The sequence below is a fragment of the Camellia sinensis genome, chromosome 3 (assembly GCF_055761805.1).
Source record: "Camellia sinensis isolate YWXY chromosome 3, ASM5576180v1, whole genome shotgun sequence".
Classification (NCBI taxonomy): Eukaryota; Viridiplantae; Streptophyta; class Magnoliopsida; order Ericales; family Theaceae; genus Camellia; species Camellia sinensis.
This window is the reverse complement of record NC_138963.1, coordinates 43,072,442-43,093,118: the sequence shown is the minus strand read 5'-3', so window position 1 is coordinate 43,093,118 and position 20,677 is coordinate 43,072,442. Positions and strand designations below refer to the sequence as shown.

The following is a 20,677-nucleotide window of genomic DNA, read 5'->3' as shown; positions in this document are numbered from 1 at the left end:
AAATATTTCTAACAGAGGAACGGGTTTTTATACCTTCCGCCGCATCACCTATGATGAGGTCTTTGGGGTGGCCATGAGCATACTTCCATTCTTTTGGTAGATTTGAGTCATTTTCTGGAAGAGTATATATTTCTTGAAGTTTCTCCATTGTCATTTCTTCATCATGTTCGCGTAATGGATTTTCTTCATTTTCCTTTTTATAAATGCTCTCCATGCTTGGTTGATTTTCTACAATATCATTACTTAAAAGATTCTTGGAAATAATATCGTTAGATTCATCAAAAACAACATGCACAGATTCTTCAACAAGTAGAGTTCTTTTATTAAATACTCTATAAGCTTTACTAGACATAGAATAACCAAGAAATATAGCTTCATCTGATTTAGCATCAAATTTTCCTAAATTATCTTTATTGTTATTTAATACAAAGCATTTACAACCAAAAGCACGCAAGTGACTAATATTTGGTTTTCTACCTTTCCAAAGTTCGTAAGGAGTTTTCTTAAGAATAGGTCTAATCATGGCACGGTTTATAACATAGCATGCAGTGTTTACAGCTTCCGCCCAAAAATATTTAGGCAAATTATTTTCACAAAGCATAGTACGAGCCATTTCTTCAAGAGTTCTATTTTTTCTTTCAACCACACCGTTTTGTTGAGGAGTCCTAGGGGCTGAGAAATTATGATCTATTCCTAAGTCATCACAAAACTTAATAAAATCATCATTTTCAAATTCTCTACCATGGTCACTTCTAATACTACAAATATTAAGATTTTTCTCATTTTGAATTCTTTTACAAAGTTTTGAGAAATTATAAAAAGCTTCATTTTTGTGTGCTAAAAATAATACCCATGTATATCTAGTGTAATCATCAACACAAACAAGGGCATAAGATTTTCCTCCTAAACTTAATGTTCTAGATGGTCCGAATAGATCAATATGCAAGAGTTGAAGCGGTCTAGTAGTTGAAACGATATTTTTGGATTTAAAAGAAATTCTAGTTTGTTTTCCAAATTGACATGCATCACAAAGTTTATCTTTTTCAAAAACAATTTTTGGTAAACCTATGACTAACTCATTTTTTGAAAGCTTGGAAATTAAATCAAAATGAGCATGTCCTAATCTTCTATGCCAAAGCCAACCATTATCATTTATAGCAGATAAACATTTAATGTTGAAATGAGAAGATAAATCATGTAAATCAAACACATATACATTCTCATGTCTATAACCTACAAATAAAGTTTTGTTTTCTAAGGTATTTTCAATAGTGCAATGAGTTTTCTCAAAAATAACTCTATAACCTTTATCACATAATTGACTAATACTAAGCAAGTTATGTTTTAAACCTTCAACAAATAAGACATTTTCAATAATAGGAAAGGGATTTTTACCAATACTTCCTACACCAATGATTTTACCCTTGCTATTGTCGCCAAAAGTCACATATCCGCCATCCTTTGGTTGGAGTGTGGCGAACATAGCTTTATTTCCAGTCATGTGCCTCGAACATGCACTGTCGAGATACCATCTATCGTTACTGGATTTTGTCTTGAAACATACCTACAAAAATTTGATTTATCTATTGGTACCCATTTTTTCTTGGGTCCATAAAAGTTAGAATTTGATATCCTTGAAATATCCTTGGGAACCCACATCTTTTTTATTTTAGCAAAAGGATTTCTTTTAATAGGACATGAAGGTGAAATATGACCTTTTGTTCCACAAAAATGACATGTGAGATGAGAGTGATTAGAAGATGCATATACAAAACCATTTTTGGCAGTTTTTACTTTTGAAAAAGGTTTATATCCAATTCCGGCTCTACCAAAAGTACGGTTTTGATTTTTAAGAATTTTATCTAAAGTCTCTCTACCTTGAGTGAACTTTGAAAGAGTAGTTTTCAAGTCTTCAATATTTTCTTTTAAAATAATTTGCTCATTTTTTAAAGACTCGTTTTCTTTTTGCAATACAACTAAATGTTTTTCAGAAATTGAAGACTCTTTTTGAGTTAAAATCTCATTTTCCTTTTTCATTTTCATGGCTTCATTTTCTAAAACATTTATCTTGGAAGTCAATGATTCATTTTCTTTTGATAAACTTGAAATTACTTTCTTTTGACAATTATTTTTCAAACTAAGTTTCTTAAATTCTGCATGTAATTCATCAAAAGCTAATTGTAATTCATCAAATGTAAAGGATTCGTCATTTACCTCATTTTCATTTCCAAGTGCCATTAAACATAGGTTAGCAACCTCGTTTTTGCAAACTTCGGTTTCTGTATCGCTTTCATCACTATCTTCTCCCCATGCTGCAATCATAGCTTTCTTTTTGTCCTTCTTGAATTTTTTCTTAAGTTCTGGACATTCTGATTTGTAGTGTCCAGGTTTGTTGCATTCATAGCAGGTTACTTCAGATTTTTTGTGATTTTCTCCTCTTTGAAAATCCCTGTTGTTGAAGTCTTTTCTGAAAAAATTTCGTACACCTTGTTTCTTTCTCACAAACCTTTGGAACTTTCTAGTGATGAATGCCATTTCCTCATCCTCATCTGAATCATCTTCCTTATCCTCTTGATGTTTCGAGGTGGATTTGAAAGCTATTCCTTTCTTCTTGTTGTTGTCCTCCTCTTCCTTTCCTTCTTGCATTATGAGCTCATGAGTTAAGAGAGATCCCATTAACTCATCTAGACTTAGCTTTGATAAATCCTTGGCTTCGGTAATGGCAATGACTTTTGTCTCCCAACTTTTTGGCAATGACCTAAGCACTTTTCTTACAATTTCAGCATTAGTATATATTTTGCCAAGAGAAGTTAAACCATTAATAATATCAGTAAAACGAGTAAACATTTGAGGAATAGTTTCATCAGGCTTCATTTTAAAAAGTTCATAATTATGGACTAGCAAACTGACTCTAGATTCTTTAACTTGTTCGGTTCCCTCATGAGTCACTATAAGCTTGTCCCAAATTTCTTTAGCGGTTTTACATGTGGAAATTCTATTGAACTCGTTGGCATCTAAAGCACAGTACAACATGTTTGTAGCTTTGACATTAATTTGGGCCATTCTAGTATCTGATTCATCCCACTCATCTTCAGGTTTTGGTACCCTAAGTCCATCTATAGTTTTGGTAGGAATTTTTGGACCATTACAAATAATTTTCCAACATTCATAATCATTAGATTGAATATGTATGGTCATCCTAGTTTTCCAATAGCTAAAATTTGTGCCGCTAAATAGAGGTGGCCTATTAGATGCTTGTCCCTCGGGTAAGGAATAACTAGGGGTTGCCATGATCTACTCTGAGACGGTTAAGTCACAAAAACTAGAGTCTAGGCTCTGATACCAATTGTTATCCCAGTTAGGCAACCCAAGAGGGGGGGTGAATTGGGTTATTAAAAATTTCACAATATTAAATATAACACAATATTCAGAATTTGAATAAATAAAAACAAACAGAATAATAATTATCAATATAAAGGTAGAAGAGATAGAGAGAGAAAATCAAACACTGCGATTTATAGTGGTTCGGCACGCCAGGCCTACGTCCACTCCCCAAGGAACCTCCTTGAGAATTTCTTTACTATCAATTGAATAAATACACCACCAAGCTTGTGGATTTGGCACAGGACTTACTCTTATCTATTGAGCCTCACTCAACAATAAATGCCTTACCCTTACAAAATCTCTCACAAAAATAAGGAATAAGAATAAGTGGTAATTGAACCCACTTTTACAATAATTCTCTCACAAAGAGTAGATATGAAAGTGTAAGAACAAAAGCTAGACTTAGATCTGAAAGTGAAAGAGCAGAATACTCAGAATTTTGGAGCTCACAGAAATATTTTCTCTTCAAGTTCTTGATTTCTTCTCCACATCCAACACCTCTATTTATACACAAAAATATACCCGTTAGACACTCCTTGCTGACGTCATGGCTTACATAAGCACGCTCCTGACGTCATGGCTTACATAAGCACGCTCCTGATGTCATCGCTTACATAAGCAGGCACTTGATGTCATTGCTTACATAAGCACACTCCTTAAATTTAAATAGTCAGCAAATGATAAGAATTAAAAATATAAAAATAAGATTGATTTTTTCTTCTTGTTTTTTTCAAACATGGAGCCACCGTTTTTGTAGACAATTTAATACAAAGTTCACAACTTTCAATCAAACAAATAATTTTCTCCATCTAGTTTATAATATATATATATATACATATATACATAACTCCATCTTGTTCTTCTTGTTTAATTATAATATGATATAATTAATGTAGTGTAAAAAATTTAATAGCGCACGTGATGTATTCTGCATATAATGTTATATAAGTTCTGATCAAAATTTTGCATACAGAAAAATCTCTATAAATAATATTTATGATGGATCTGAAAATATATGTCATCTTTAAAATATTGTATATGTTGTAAAGATTTTAAACTAAATGTATTTTACCACTCCATATTAATTTTGTCAAAATAAGACAACCCATAAATATCAAATTTGTCAAAATAATACAACCAATCAATCATTTTTGTCAAAATAATATAATTAATCAATTTGTCAAAAGATGAATAGTAATTAACCCTATTTTTCAAAAAGTGAATAGTAAAGTTTTTTGAAAATATTTAAAATAATCATTTTTGTCAAAATAATATAATTAATCGATTTGTCAAAAGATGAATAGTAATTAACCCTATTTTTCAAAAAGTGAATAGTAAAGTTTTTGAAAATATTTAAAATAATATTTAACATATATATTTTAAAAAGATAATATTATTTTATTTAAATAATATTTAACAAATATATATATTTTTTAAAAAGATAATAATTTGTGTCAAATAATATGTATATTAACTAATATATTTTAGACATCATCAAAATTAAATAATATGATTAACAAGATTAAGAACCGTGACAATTTGAGTACGAACTGTAGTGAGCCTTAATGAACAAAATGGGATTCATCGTCCCGGGGCGTTCGAGGACGTCTACAGGGGTACAGAAAGAGCTTTGGTGGAAGGCACGAAGGACTGCATAGGGATAGGAGAAATGGGTGGAGCATCTTCAGCAGTCTCTATGGTTCTAGCTACCAATAAATCAAGGGAAGAAGGGCTGGAACTAGACAAAGGTAATAAACTACGAGTTGGAGAGCTGCCAGCACCCTCTATAGGGGAATCAGCTACCATCGAAGAGAAGGTAATAGCTGGGATTTCCTTAGGATGAGAAGGAAGAGCAAGGCTCGAAAAGAATGAAATCGAGATAGATCAAAGGACAAATAAGGGAGGTATGGATGTAAGCCAAAAAAAAGAAATGTAGGAATACTTGGCCTCAAAGGAGGGTACAGAGGATGTAGGCCTAGGAAGTGGGAGTATTATCTGAATGAATCTTACATTTTGCAATTGATTAACTTCAACTAAAACTGAGGGAGTCCTTATTGGAAGAATAGGCTCAGTAGTTGTTGCTACAAAAGAAGAAGTACAAAATAATGTCAAGTCTCAATACCAAAAGTTTGACAAGGAAAAATAGTAGAGGCCTGAAAGAAGTTACTTGTTTCAGAAGTGATAGCAACAATAGGAGAGCTATGAAGGGAATAGTGCTTAGCAATATGTTGCCTTCTTGCAGTTTCCCTTTGGATTGCATCAGCAGCAGCAACTTCATTTCTTAAGAATTGCTGCTGCCGTCTCTTCTCAGCTCTCTCAAAAACAATTATGGCCTTAGAATGTTCCTGTTCTACTGCCTTAGTAGCTGCTTCATGAATAGGGTCTTCGCCAAATCAGAAGGAGAGACAGTCATCTTCCTTCTCTTTTTTCTCTGTATTGGTCTTGCCTGTTCCTTCTCAATTTCTCTCTCTTCAATCTAGGATTCAGACTCCTCAGAACTAAGTTCCTCTTCTACTACTCTGGCAGCTGTCTCATAAATAGGATCTTCGATTGAATCAAAAGGAAAGACAGTCATCTGTTTCCTCTTTTTCCTCTGTAATGGTATTTCTTGCTCTTTCTCAATCTCTTCCTTTTTAATCTGGGATTCGGATTCCTCAGGAGTGAGTATCAGCTTCTATTTCTTTTTTTGCTTTTGTTTGTCCTTGAGAGTAGCCAGAATTTCAGCCCTCTTAGGAGATCCTTCTTGTGGAGATCCTGCACAAAGAGGTATGAATGTAAAAGAAACAAACAAAAGAGTCTAAAAAAAAAGAAACCTGAAAATACTTACCTCTTTTTGAAGCAGCTCTGTTAACTCTAGCAGGAGAGGATGAGGCTACAGGAGCAGTTTTGGCAGCTGTGGAAAGAGAGGGAATGCTCTCAACTGTTGTTGATTTAGCCTTCGAAGGCACTCTTAACCCTATCAGTAAATCATGAGGGTGTACGGATAGGTGCACTTCCATATTGGCCGTCCACCAGTTTTGAAATCTTTTCAGAGCCAGGCCAGAAGGAAGGAAAGGAACAAATCTGAACTCGCTCAATTCTTTCAACAGTTTAAATGTTGCAGCCTCTAGTTTTGATTTGGGTATTCTCAGGTCTCTGGCCGTAAGATGGACATTCGAGAGGCTGGAAAGTGGAATAGGAATCCCTTGACTAAGCCCAAATTGTCTGGCAAACTGGGAAGGGCAGTACACCTCAGATATACATTTATAAGCTCGAGGGTTTAAAGTACCTATGAACAGCTCCCTCAGTAACAAAATAGAAGCCCACATATCTTTGTGGGGAGGGATGGAACATTCATGGTTAGCCAAGAATGCTTGCAGCCAAGCAGGTCCTGTGTTGGCATCAAAGGGGCAGAAGAAGGAAGCAGATGGAGAAATAGGAAGTTGATGAAAAAAAGTGAGGTAATAGGCAAAGGAAGCAGGATAAAGAGCAATTCTAGCATATTTTTCCCCATAAGTGCTAGGATCCTAAACAAGGAATTTTAAGCATTTGGAATGCAAATCAGTGAAATAGGTGAAGAGCCAGAGTTGGAGTACCTAAAGGGCACCTCCCTGGTTGATGTCAAGAGGTTTCTCACAAAATTGGAAGTAAGCTCTATAAACATGGCCTAAGAGATATGGGGCCAAGGCTATACGTTTTTTCAAAACAAGGGCCTTCGCAAGTGGGGAGAATTCAGGCATAATCTGTTGAGATGATGTACAAAAGAGAAATTTACACAACCAGTATAAAATGAAGGAGAAGAGTTCTCTATCTCTCACGAGGCCTATCCTTTTGTTTTCAACCTTTACAAAGTCACTATAGAAAGAATTTAGGGGTGGAAGAGAAAACTTAACAGAGAGGTCTGGGAAACTGGGAGAGAAAGGAGTGCCAAGGGGTGAAAGCCCTAAAAGATGGCAGATATCAAGAACGGTGGGGGCCATCATATCACACCGAAACTAAAAAAAATTGAAAGCCATATTCCAAAAGCAAAGAGCAATAGGAATCAAAAAAGGGTCTTCAGGAATGATGAACCTGGAAAGACGGAGGGCGTCGAGAATACAGAGCTCCTGCAAGTTATCTTCTCGCGCAGCTACAACTCTATCATACCATTCTTCCCATTCAGCTTTTAATGTCGGCCAGCAGCGATGAGGTCGGGTCACCCTCCAATTTCCCCAGTCGAGCCCTCCTTCGTAGAGAAGAAAGTGGTCCTCCAAGCGAGGGTATAAAGCTGGAAGTTAGATAGGAGCTTTTCGGAAGATGGGACCCAAAACATATTCTTGCTTGTTGCTGTGGCGAGGAACAAAGAGGCGTCCGTCTATGGCGCTTGACCCATCAACTGTTAACTTGGCAATCTCTTCATCAATACATCTTTTCAAAGCCATGGTTGGGCTTATATGATCACCAACAAGCACTTTCAGAGAAGGAGAATCCAATGGTAGCAAACAGCAAGGAAGAGACAAGGAAGAGAGAGTTAACAGAGGAGAAGGGTTTGTGTTTTGAGCGAGCGAGTGATTTCAGAGCACGAAATAAAAGGGTTTTACAAGCCTTTGTGTTTGCAAGATATATCGCGTAATTTGTTAAGTACTAAAAGTACAAATACAAAGAGCTTCCTTCAATATTAATACTTTTGGAGGGAAAAACACACCCCGATGTTGAGGCCAGCTTCGAAATATAGTATTTGGCTTCGAAACCAGATTTTGGCGCCAAAAGTCAAATAATAAACGACTTCGAAACTGAGAAGCCGGCTTCGAAGTACATTTCATACCTATGGATGTAAGAATGCTCAAGTATTTGTTTATTTCAAAGGGATTAAGGACCTGTTTTAGGTTTCTCAATGAAAGTAATGTCATTCGAAGCAAAACTTGAGATCTCTTAAGGATGAGAATTGGTGTTCGAAACATCAAGACTAATAGTTGGTTTATATATATTCAGAAAAGATTGTCTTTTCAGACTAAAACAGTGCAACCCTCAAAAGGAGCTTCCATATTTTTGAAAGTATGGACTGCTGTTCAAAGCAAAATGGTCAATTTAAAATTGATTGATCATACTAAATCATGACCATATATTGGTTATAATTGAAACAAGTTTTAAGGGGTAAGATTATTAGATTCGAAGCACGGATTATGAATGAAAAATCAGCAAAAACTATCAACTGCATTCCATAAATTGAAAAAGTTCACGTTCGTTTTTGTTAGTGTTTCATTTAAAACAATTAAATCTAGATTCGAAGGATAAGATTGTGCAGTTCGAAGCCCTAAATTTGGTTTTAAAGACAAACGGAGACAAGACCAAACAATGCCAAACAAATAGAAAAGTCTTAGTTGTATTAAAGCAAAAACAATTACATCGAATGGCCCTTTTTGGGTACAAATTCAAGTTCATAAAAGTAAGGAGTAGAATAAATAATAAGATCATGAAATTTGGTCCAACTATGATCAATGAATTTTTGTTCTTTCTTTATTCTATCCTCTATTTCTTCTAGGATTGGCTGCATAAGTTGATGTGCTCTCACTTCATAAAAGAGCTCTTCAGCCTTTATTTCGAATGTTGTTTCTCTCAATTCTTGTTCTAACTCGTCTATATCCAAGTCATCCTAGTACGCAAAGTCTTTATTCTTGAAGTTATCGAATTTTTCAATGAAGTTCTCTGCTTCGTACTGGGCATGAATTCGAAGGGCGGAGAGTTGGTCCAAAGATTGAGTGGTGGCCACAGAAGTTCGATGCCAGTGAAGAAGCAGCGGAAGTTGGTCCAAAAACATATGAAGTTCTGCTTGGGTGAGGGGGTTGAGGACGTGACCCCGAGTCAGAATATCACAAGCCCATCGAAGGTTCTTGAGAGGAACATCGTCCTCAAGAACATTGAAAGGCAAATGAGAGAAGGCCGCAAGTAGAAATTGGGCTTGCTTCCGCTCAGCTGAAGTAGGGGAAGGTGTAGTCTTGTAAGGAGAAAAGACCTTATCCGCAGAGAGGGCAAGCCTCAGTCTCTCTGTCCAGCAAGGATTTGGTGGAGGAGGAGGTATGGGAGCTTCCATGTCAGGAGAAGGAGCAAGGGCAGAAGGAACAAGGGCATTAATATAATCGAGTCAGTTAGAAGAGCAAAGCTTTGCCTTCTGAGCTAAGAACGATGGATCGTACCCTTGTGCCTCTTCTAGGTGTCGGGCAGCGTGCACTATCTTTGTAGGCATGGTGGATGTGTACTATGCTACAAGCAGATTCTCCTCCAAACTGCGTCGTCGGTCGATGGGCACGTAAGGATAAACCACCGAGCTTCGCGCATAGGAAAGAAACTTTAAAAGATCAGTGAACTTGACGAAATGATGGTTAATTCGCTCCCTCAAATCATAGGCCTCAGGTTTCGACCAGCTTGCCTAGTCAGAAGCCCCAGAGAAAGAAGAAGCCATATCCCATGTAGAGGGTTGTGAAGAAGAACTTCCCATGTCCATATTTGTGACTTTCTGAATCAAATGATTGAGAGCAGTTCGTTTGTAGTCCAAGGGGAGGTTCTTTCGAGGGGAAACAGCATCATCAGATGACTCTTCATGTGCTTGATCAATGGAGGCGAAAATCGATTCGGCCATAAAAAATATATATCAGTCTGTTCGAATACTAAGGTGGTGGGGGTATTCAAAAGATTGAAGGAGAGTTTAATGCAGATGATGAATGACAGTTGCATTTATGAAAGAATGCAAAGCCCATACACGTTCTAAGACATGGATAAAAGACCTAGATCCACTAATATCACCAAGTATTGGGTATATTAGTGCGGGGGGTAATGTTTGCTACATATTTTGTACAAGCCAATTACAATTCGACGAGTGGCAGAATAAGGGTAATACAGGAAGACTATTCAAGTCTTCAATCCTGATCGTACACGTGGCAGTTAGTATTGGTTATTACGAGATCTGAGTAGTAGTGGATCAACAAAGAGATGCAAGGTGATGTGGCTTCAACAGTTACTCACATTTAAATTCAAATTTAAGAGGGAAGCCTAACTGTAAGTAATAGCATAGTGGAGCTAATTATAAGACAACATGATCGGCGATCATGGAGGAGCAGTTCGACGGTTAGAAATGCAGTTCGATGGTCATCCTTGAGAAGTATAAATAGCAGAGAAGGCCCACAAAAAGACCCCCAGGCTCAGATCCAAAAAACCAGTCTTATTTTACTTATTTTCCTTTTCAGTTTTACATTTCCAATTTTACATTTCCTGTTCTTTACATTACTGTACTTTAAATTCCTGCACTGCACTTCGTTCATAGGAGTAGTTTCAAGTAATAGATTGTTGGTGTAAACCTTTATGAGGCTGAGTTTGGATCATTATAAGTTTTTCATTTTAATGAAATACTTCAATTGTTCTTCATTTAATTGTTATCTTATTTAATTCTCCTAAATCAAGCCACCAGTAAAAGTCCTCTTCATTGAGGCTGAAAGAACTAAAACACAATCATCTGATAATTGGTTGGCAATTAATTTTCTGTAAGGACTGATTGATCTTTGCTAGCACGCTCATAATTACAAAAATAACCTTCGAAAGCCAAAAAGCCAACAATTATGTGACAATATTTACATAGTATTTTAAACTCGTCATGTCGTGTATAATTTTATATGTGGGACATGAAAGCATACTTCTGTTAGGCAGTCGAGAGATAAGAATGACTCACTTAACGTTTATTATAATTTCCTTATTTACAGAGAATATCTCATATGTAACATCCATTACGTATATAACACTACTTGATATTCCAAGACTATACAATAATTTCCCCTTAACCTAAGCCTAATAAGCTTCCATCTATAGGAGAAGGTATATGTACATGCCACATTATAATTGGTCTTATCTTAGCAGGGGCTTAAGTTTTTTAGGTTTTAGACTATCTATCAAAATGAAACTTAATCTCATATAAATTTATAAAAAGTTGGGACACAATAAAATATTTTAAAATTTTCTTATAAAACTTAGATAATAGTTTAACTGACTTAATTGTTGAACTACCTCCCTCCTATATATTTTCCTAATGACCATTTGACTGTTTACTGTCTAAACATGATATTGAAAAGGTTAAGAAAATGGGAGGTACTTGTATTAGAGACACCAAAATGTTTATTTCAGTCATTTGCTAAGCTAATAAGAGTCAAAATAGATATTATTTGAGTCATCTATACGAGTGTCAAAACAAAGTTTAAAAGAAAGGAATTGAAAGACATGATGTGGATTATCAGACAATTTAAGTTTTAAAAGACTAAGATTAAGAACAGTATTTAAATCATAAATTCAATTTAGAGAAAAAAAGAAACTTTTATTTCATTATCTTTTCTTTTTCTTTCGTAATTTTTTTCACAAATCTAACCTCCAAACACAATTTAAAGAAATAGATTCACAAGACAAAGCATATAATGGATTTTCTTTAAGAGAATTATGTTTAATATTGTTAAGAAATGTCTTATATTTAAGGTACATTCAAAATACTATAAGAAATCTTTTACAGAGATAGAGGGTCTTGACCAAATGATCTTTTTTTTTTTTTTGGTTACAACAGAAATAAAACAAGGGACTAAGCCCTTTCCATAGAGCGTCCTAGCATATCATCAACAAGCAAGCTTCTAATCTCAGCTAGGGGTTCTTTCACCACCAGCGTGTCCTCCGGTTGAGTTGCTCCAAGTTTGGCAAGAGCATCAGCACACAGATTTGCTTCCTTCCAAACATGGTGGACAGTACAGTTGCATCATTTGAGTAAGATTTTCGTATCCTCCACTAGATGCTTGAAAGGGCATTTGTCTCCTACCTCTTCCTGCAGCAGGTGCACCACCTGAGCTGCATCTGTCTCTATGATCACGTCATTTAAACCTTACTGTAGAACCACTGTCAAACCCTTGTAGATGGCACAGCTCTGCATCCAGATTGGTTCCTGGCTGAAGTCTGCCATAATATCCACAAACCCATGCTCCTCTTTCATCTCTAATCAGGCCTCCAAAGCCTCCACCTCCTTCTGATTTTTTGCTGCCATCAGTGTTAAGCTTTAGTTGTCCTGCAGATGGTAATAACCAGGAAATAAGTTGATAAGCTGGTCTCGGAGCTAGTATAGAATTAAGGAAAGCAAGATGGATCTCTCTAAAGTAATCCAAAATGTATTTGACACTTTCTTGGTTACTAGTGGGTTTTCTTTCAAACACATATAAGTTCCTGTTTTTCCAGATTTTCCACAAGGTTATAGTAAAAACTAGATACCAAGGGAGATCAGTATTAAAATGATTTTTATTTTTAACATTACTCATGAACCAATCCATCCAACTTTTCCTTCGCATTTCAAGGAACCAGGGTCTGTGAAAAAGAGCAAGCCAAATTTCTTTGGTCTTATAACAGCCTTTAAATAGATGCTGCCTGTCCTCAGTCATATTACAACTAGGGCAGTGGTCATCTTGAGTTAAGCCCCTGTGCAGCCTCATTTGATTAGTAAGCAATTTGCTATGTCTCACAATCCACAAGAAACCTTTAAGTTCTGTGGTAGTCTGAGTTTCCACAACCAACTCCAATCCTCATCATTTTCATTTCTGTGCAAAATAACCTCATAGGCAGAGACAGAAAAAATCCCATCTGGAGCCCCCTTCCACATACGTAAATCCTTGTGGAGATTATTGGGAGGACCAGATGTCAATATTGCAGTAGCCAAGTGGGGTGAGAAATTGCTATATGTTGGGGGTGTTTGTTTAAGCTTTTCAGAGTCAATTTATGGCTTTTAGCTTTGAAAAAGTTATTTTGGACTGTTTGGTTAAACTTATTTCAAACAGCTTCTGATTCTAACAGCTTATTTTAACTCAAAAAAGCTGATTCTGAGAAACTGCTCACCCCTTACTTCTGATTATCAGCTTCTGCTGTGGACATGTTAATTTATAGTTATACTCTTAAATTTTTTTATTTTTTATTTTTTTAAAAATAGAAAAAGACTCAAATGGACTATAAATTATTATTATTATTTTTTATGAGAAATGTAGACGAACAAAAAATAAAAATTAATTGAAAAAGCTATTTCACAGCTTATTTAACAAACACTACATAACAATTTAAATCTATAATCCAACAGCTACATCAAACAGATTAACAACTTCTGATTAAAGTCATAATCTATAATCTGTTAAGCTATAATCTATAAGCTGTTTTAACAGCTACACCAAACGAGGCCATAGTTGCCTCATCCCAATGACCATCCTCCCCTATCAGTTCATTCACAGTGTCACAAATTGTGACATTATTCTGAGAGGGATGAAGAGTACTTGGGACAGTCCTCTCAAAGGAACATTCTCCACACCACCAATCTTTCCAAACATTGACAGTGTTTCCATTACCACTTTCCATTTCACAGCTCTCTGCAAACAATTTATGGTGGTCCAAATGCCTTTCCAAACATGGGATGCATTTCGACCTTTTTTCCAATTATGGAAGGAAGATTTAGATAGGTATTTCATACGAAGAAGATCACACCATAGACCTTCTTTTTTATTGATGAGATTCCATCCCAGTTTAGAGAGCAAAGCAAGGTTTTGATCCCTTGCTTTCTTGATCCCTAAACCACTCTTCTTTTTTATATTGCAAACCACATCCCAATTCACAAGATGCATTTTGTGTTTTTCCATGGTATCACCCCAGAGAAAGTTCCTGTTCAGCTTGTCAATATCATTGCAAACAGATTTAGGAAGAAATAAAGTTTGCATAATGTAACTAGGAATAACAGATGTCACATGTGTGATAAGAGTAGCTCTACCAGCCATGGATAAGGTGGTAGCTTTCCATCCATACAATTTTTTTTGCATTTTGCTCACAATGTCATTGAACAACCCTCTATTAAGCCTATCATGAACCAGCGACACACTCAAGTATTTCCGTAAATCATGAGTAAGAGGAATCCCACATAGAGTACTCAGCTCTCTAGCTCTCCTTCCATCAATATTAGGGGATATAAAGAGCTTAGACTTATGTGTGTTAATTTTCAGGTGTAGACGCGCCCGAACGTTCCGGGAAAATCCCGTTTTGTTCATTGGGCTCACTATAGTTCGGACTCAAATGTCACGATTCTGAATCTAATCTTGCAAAGTGCAATACGAGATTGATAAATCACCAAAGAGTCCAAATCCGACAAATCGTTTTGAAAAACTGATTTTTAGAAAGAAGTGCCAAACATGGACTGCTTTGCCAGATACAGAGTCGCTACTTAAATATTTTATTTTTGGGAAATTTAGGAAACCCTGACTCGTGCCTAAGGCCACGTGTTCGTCATCACCAAAGTTGCCTCGGCTCGGGAACTTGGGTACGAGAGGGGAAGGTCATGCAATGAGCACCCATGCTTGCCCGATCAAAGATCTGCCTTTACTAACATGATATCTTGTTTTTGAAAACACATGTGCTCTTATTTTGGTTATTAACCTAGAATTACTATGTGACGCGCACAACATACAAGTATAGACGGGATCGCCTAAGTTGGAACAAAACATCTCATGTTTGTTTTTGAAAACGGTTTGCTACTTGCAAGTAGGCTAAAATGCGGGTTTTGCCACCCTCAGGTAGGCTTTAGAAAACATGGTGATTTGCCACTCTCAAGTGGGCTTAAAACTCGCAATCAATGAATTGTTCCAATTCAAGTAACCCAACCTTCACCCACAGGCATTCAAGCAGTTGTATCACATAAGCGGTTAGCCTCATGGCACGCATGCTATCATGGCAGTCACTCACACCCATGCGAGGATACTAAAGCATAAACACTTACCGAGTACTCCGAGCAAAACAAAAGCTATGCTAGAAATCAATGCATGATCCTAATGATACAAGATGCCTAATGCAACGCATGCAAAATACAACTAAAATAGGCTCGGCTAGCTAAGATGGCATATGAATGCAACACTCAATAACATGCTGTTAAACACGTATTCAAGTAAGTATTTGAAATACAATGCAGTTTGAATGATGCGTTGAGCCCGGTGCATGCAAGACAGATGAATGATGCACGCATGCAAGAATAAGGATGCTAATTGAAATATGTCCTAAAACTAACCATCAAAAGCTAATAAGTAAAAGGGAGAAAGAAGTGGGGGTTGGAAGACATGCACACACATACGCACCCTTATTACAACATTTGCCCTTTCGACGAAGGGTCCGAATAAATAATACAGAACCGACTAATTAACTAACTATTTCAGCTAATTAATTATTACACAACCAAAATTAAAACAAATATACATTCTAAGCTAACAAAACACTGAAATGGCCTCATGACGAGGGATGCATGCATGCTCGAATCGCCTCGCTCGGAAATCCATCGCGATGCCACGATTTGCCTCTGTTTGCAATTGATCTCAGAACACTGCACAAAGCTCCAGAAGGCTAAAACTCCACCAAGGGAACCTGTGGGAAGGCTACCGACCCGTTGTTGGCTTTGGAGACCACCTGCCGACCACTTTTTGTGGTGAAAACCAGAAAAAATGGTCGGCCTGCCACTTTATCTGGTCGGCCGACTAGTTTTTGCTGCTGGTTTCTGGTTCACTGAAACAAAGAGCAAGAAAAGGGTGTGGCAAAGTATTTGCAACACATGTATGCGCGACCATCCTCCCTATCATTACATGAGCTCAAGGGAGTATAGTTCTCGATCCTCGGGCCATCAATCACGCATCTCGATGCATGATGGCCGAGGAGCCGAATTACACAACTCAATATGAAATGAATGCACATATGAACCCATAAAGCCTAAAACTCCATCATGTATAGTTAAAAGTGTCGGCAACTGGAAATTGTGGCACGTTTCATCACTTCGAGTATGAAACGCTCCTCGTTTTCTGTGTTTGGACTAACTTCTATCCTAAGCACAATGCAGCAAACATGTCATGCACAATGCGACCTCAAGTATGCAACCTAATACGATACAACTTAGACATGCAAACATGCAAGGGATAGGCATGCAAACATGCAACTAGCATACACAATGCTATGAATTACATGGCATACACAATGCACATGGTAACTAACATACATAATGCGATGAAAATGCCATGCACAAGTGTAATGATCAATCATGCAACAACATGGCATACTCAATACTATGAATCGCATGGCATACTCAATACACAATGGACTTAAACCAAGATGGATAGGCCTCAACCATGTCCAAATCAGTGGCCAATGGTGATGAAATCAAGGCAACAAAACACATATAAACATGCACAATGCAAGGGCCCAAGCCTAAGGCACAAAACATAACTCTCCAAGAGCATTGAAAGGATGAAACATGGAGTACAATGGCATGTGTTCCAGCACTGAAATGGCATGCAAGATGACTTAGAATCATGCAAAACAACTCATGTAATGCATGTCAAAAGGCTCAAGTATCAAAAGCTAGTGAAGCATATTACACTAGAGGCATGCAAGACGATGCTCAAATGACCAAACCAACCCCAACCAGACCCTATGCAGGCCAAAACAGTAGCAAAATGAGTTGGGATGATGGCTTTGAAAGGCACAAAAATGGGGCTCATGCAATGGCTCACAAATAGGGCATAAAAGCATAACTCTAAAGAGCACTTAAAGAGTGGAAATTATGGAAGTATAGCAGCCCTACATGCTCTGAAATAACATTCCCAATGATGGCAAAACATGCAAATATCTCAAGTTAAGCATGCAAGAGACCTCAAAACTCAAAACTAGTCAAGGCTATTACACTATAAACATGCATGGCAAGTGTCATTCGACCAAGGAGCCTCAAAACAGAGCTAAGATAGCCCAAAATATGAACAAAACCATGTTGGAGCACAGCCAAAATGTGCTAGAATAAAGAGCCAAAACATCATGCAAACAAAGCTAGTCAACAAGATTTGTTCTACAAGTATATGAGCCACTCAAGAGACAACAAAAATAGCTTTAGACATAGTTATGACATGCCAAATTATGGTCAAAAATCCACTGAAATGGGGTCAATACATGCTAACAAGACATGCTACTTTGATGGGCCACAAATGGGATTACACTACACATACTAGATGCATGCACAAGGTGACCAAACCAGTCATGGACACACTTAAGGAAAGTCTTAAAAGTCACAAAAAAAGTGCCTGAACCAAGCCTTGAAAGTATGAAGATGTGTGCTCCTTTGATAGGCCAAAAATGCAAGCAAACAAAACCAAAAGAGAGGGAATCACCCCCCTCTGGTTTTAGGCCTCAAAACCAAATGCCTATCACTGAAAATCCACTGGATTTTAGTGGCTAGGAGGCCAAGAAAGGACTAGCTCAAAGGCCCTAAGGTATGGCACAAAACAAGGCTAAACAAAGCATGCAAGAGGGTAAAAAACCCTCAACACCCAAGAGGCCTTAAACAAACATCACAAGCACCTTAAAACAAGACTTTTTTCAGTTGGAAGCTAAGCCCAAATAAGCATGCAAATGGGACCAAGAGAGCAACCAAAACAAAGCTTAAAAGGGAGAAAAGAGGTTACCCTTGAAGCACTGCAACAACAGCTTCTTTCTCAGCCTTTCTCAGCCAAAAACCAGCCTTTTAACCCCCAAATATGTCCTCCAAGAATCTTAGCTCAATGATGGGGGTGTGTGGTTAGGAGTTGTGGTGCAAAAGTGAGGAACAACACACTTTTTAGGCCCCAAATATAGAGATATAGAGGGAGATATATACTTGTGCCTTAGGAAATTTTCTGAACCTCAACCAAGGAGAGGGAGGCCCTCTCTTATAGAAAAACAAAGGGTTCAAGCTTCTTGGAGAAGCTAAACTTGGATGCAATCCCTCCATACACGTGTATGGAGGATACAGTCTGTGCCCTCCAGTTGGCACAGCTGGCATCCATTCAGTCTAACAAAACAGGGGGAAAGCTACCGACCAGAAAAGGTGGTCGGCCTACTACTTTTAGTGGTCGGCCGACCACCCAAAGTGATTTCCCAGGAAAAAAGGTGGTTGGCCAGGGGAATTGGTGGTCTCCACACTGAAAGCAAGCCAATGGTGGGGTGGGAAACCAGAAAATGTGGCCCAAAGACTAAGAAAACCAATTTTCCGACCAAAAAATCGGCTGGCAGGGAGAAAAGTGGTTTCCAAGGATAAAAGCGGTTTCCAAGGATGAAAGCTGGTTTCCCACCCTTGTACCACTTCCCAAACAAGGAAAGTAAGGTTTGTACCCAAGACAAACCAAAACGGAGGCAAGACGCGCGGCTGGGAGCCTCGAAAACCAGTTGCCGAGCATCAAAAGTGGCGTACGACTGCAAAAGTGGTCTCCCAGACCACAGTGTCCCGCTAGACAGAGGAAACGAGATGTGTTCCAAAAACCATGCCAAACGGAGAATGTTAAGCGGCCCTGAGCAGAGGCGCACGGCCGACGGCTCCGAAAATCGGAAACTGGTCTCCAAATGGGAACAGTAGACTACGACCACGAAAAGTAGCCTGCGACCATTGAGAGATGGTCTACAAGACCTTTCCCTCCCTCCGGGAAGAGAAAACAAGACTTGGTCCGTGGATCAAGTCAAAGTAAAAAAGGTCCCGAGGTCCAGAGGCGAGGCTTTCAGCCAAGAACTCCGAAACCTCGAAACGAGCACAACATGCGCAATCACCGAGCGCTCAATCGATGACGTCTGAGTCTTAAGGTGAGTAAAAAATGGGGTGTCTACATCAGGCCTGAGATACAGCAGAACTCATCCATCACCTCTCTGATTATCTCACAAGTTTTAATATTAGCCTGCCCAAAGAGCATAAGATCATCAGTAAAGAGGAGATGGGTCAAGACTGGCCCTCCTTTAGTAATTTCCACACCTTTCCAACTTTTCTCCTCAGCTTTAAGGCTGATCATATTGGAAAGTTTTTCAAGGCAAAGAACAAACAGATATGGAGAAAGGAGGTCTCCTTGTCTCAATCCTCTAAGAGGTTTAAACTCCTTCAGAGGTTTTCCATCCCAAAGGATAGCAGTGCTCGTAGAAATAACACAACATATAATGAGTTCAATGAGGTTAGAGTCCAGGTTAAAATCCTCCAGGGTATGTTCAATAAAGTCCCAATAAATTTTATCATAAGCTTTCTCCAAATCAATTTTTTAAAATCATACCCTCCTTCTTACCTTTCTTAAGATTCAAAGTATGTAAAATTTCTTGGGACATGATAATGTTATCACAGGTATTTCTACCTAGGATAAAACTACTTGGGTTAGGTCCCACAATCTTATTAAGGAAAGGTCTGAGCCTACTAACAAGAATTTTAGAAATGATTTTGTAAGAAACATTACATAAACTAATAGGCCTGAACTATTTTATATTCTCATGATTGTCAATCTTAGGGATCAAAGGAACTAAGGTTTTGTTGACATCACTAGGAATGTGGTTAGTTTGAAAGCATTCTTTGACATAAACACAAAGAGATTGATCAATAACAGACCAAAATTTATAATAGAAAATAGCTTCGAACCCATCACATCCAGGGGCTTTAAAAGCACCAATGTGCTTTACAGCCCTCCACACCTCATCATCAGTGATAGCTTTAGTAAGCTCAGTATTATCCTCAAGAGTCAGCTTACAAGCCACCAAATTGTTCTAGTGCTCCAGAGAACAGTTGGGGGACTGGTTAAAAAGATTTGTAAAGTAACTAAGAATCAAATCTTTAAGCTGAGTAGGTTGATCCACCCACTCACCACTATCATTTTTAAGCATATCAATCTTCCTTCTTTTACGTTTAGCCAGAGTAATAAGATGAAAAAATCTGGTGTTTCTCTCCCCTTGAGTAATCCATTTGGCTCGAGATTTTTGGAACCAAAGAAGCTCATCTTGATAAAGGACTTTGTTATACTGATCCGCAAGATCAATTTCAAGGTTGTGAAGATTATGAGAATAGTTTTGGGCTTGGGATTTTTGAATCCCTTCAATCCTCCCCAACAACCATCTCTTTTTTCTGAAAATGTTTCCAAAGACATCTTTATTTCAAACACTAACATCATGGGCTAGAATTTCAAATTTTTGACTAAGAGAGGAGGCTGGTTTGTCCCAGTTATTACTCACTATAGAGTTAAAGCCCTCATGAGTAATCCAAGCTGCCAAGAATTTAAATGGTTTACAAGAGGGATTGAAAGGAGACTTACCTTGAGTGAATACCATCATGGGAGAATGGTCTGAGTACGTACGAGGAAGGTTCCAAACAGATACATCAGGGAAGGTGGTTCTCCATTTAGTATTACACATTGCTCTATCCAGTCTGACCATTGTGTTGGCCCAGCCTTTTCAGTTATTGCTCCAAGTCAGTTATGGACCAGTACAACCCAAA

The 20,677-nt window shown here is 37.7% G+C and overlaps 1 protein-coding gene across 1 annotated transcript; it reads right to left on the bottom strand.

Annotated features, from left to right (window-relative positions):
• Window positions 1–935: 935 nt before the first annotated feature.
• Window positions 936–3,978, bottom strand: LOC145820963 (uncharacterized). Its single transcript, XM_082917618.1, has 2 exons — window positions 2,215–3,978; window positions 936–1,517 (listed from the first exon to the last, which is right to left on the bottom strand). The coding sequence occupies exons 1-2, from the start codon at window positions 3,289–3,291 to the stop codon at window positions 1,488–1,490; spliced, it is 1,107 nt and encodes a 368-aa protein (XP_082773744.1). The 5' UTR covers window positions 3,292–3,978; the 3' UTR covers window positions 936–1,487.
• Window positions 3,979–20,677: the final 16,699 nt, after the last annotated feature.

Excerpts from the sequence above, each read along its gene's own strand:
- LOC145820963 (XM_082917618.1), bottom strand. The coding sequence starts at position 3,291 with ATGGCAACCCCTAGTTATTCCTTACCCGAGGGACAAGCATCTAATAGG. Across the intron at positions 1,518-2,214 it reads CACTTGGAAATGAAAATGAG|TGCATGTTCGAGGCACATGA; the intron begins GTAAATGACGAA and ends GTATCTCGACAG.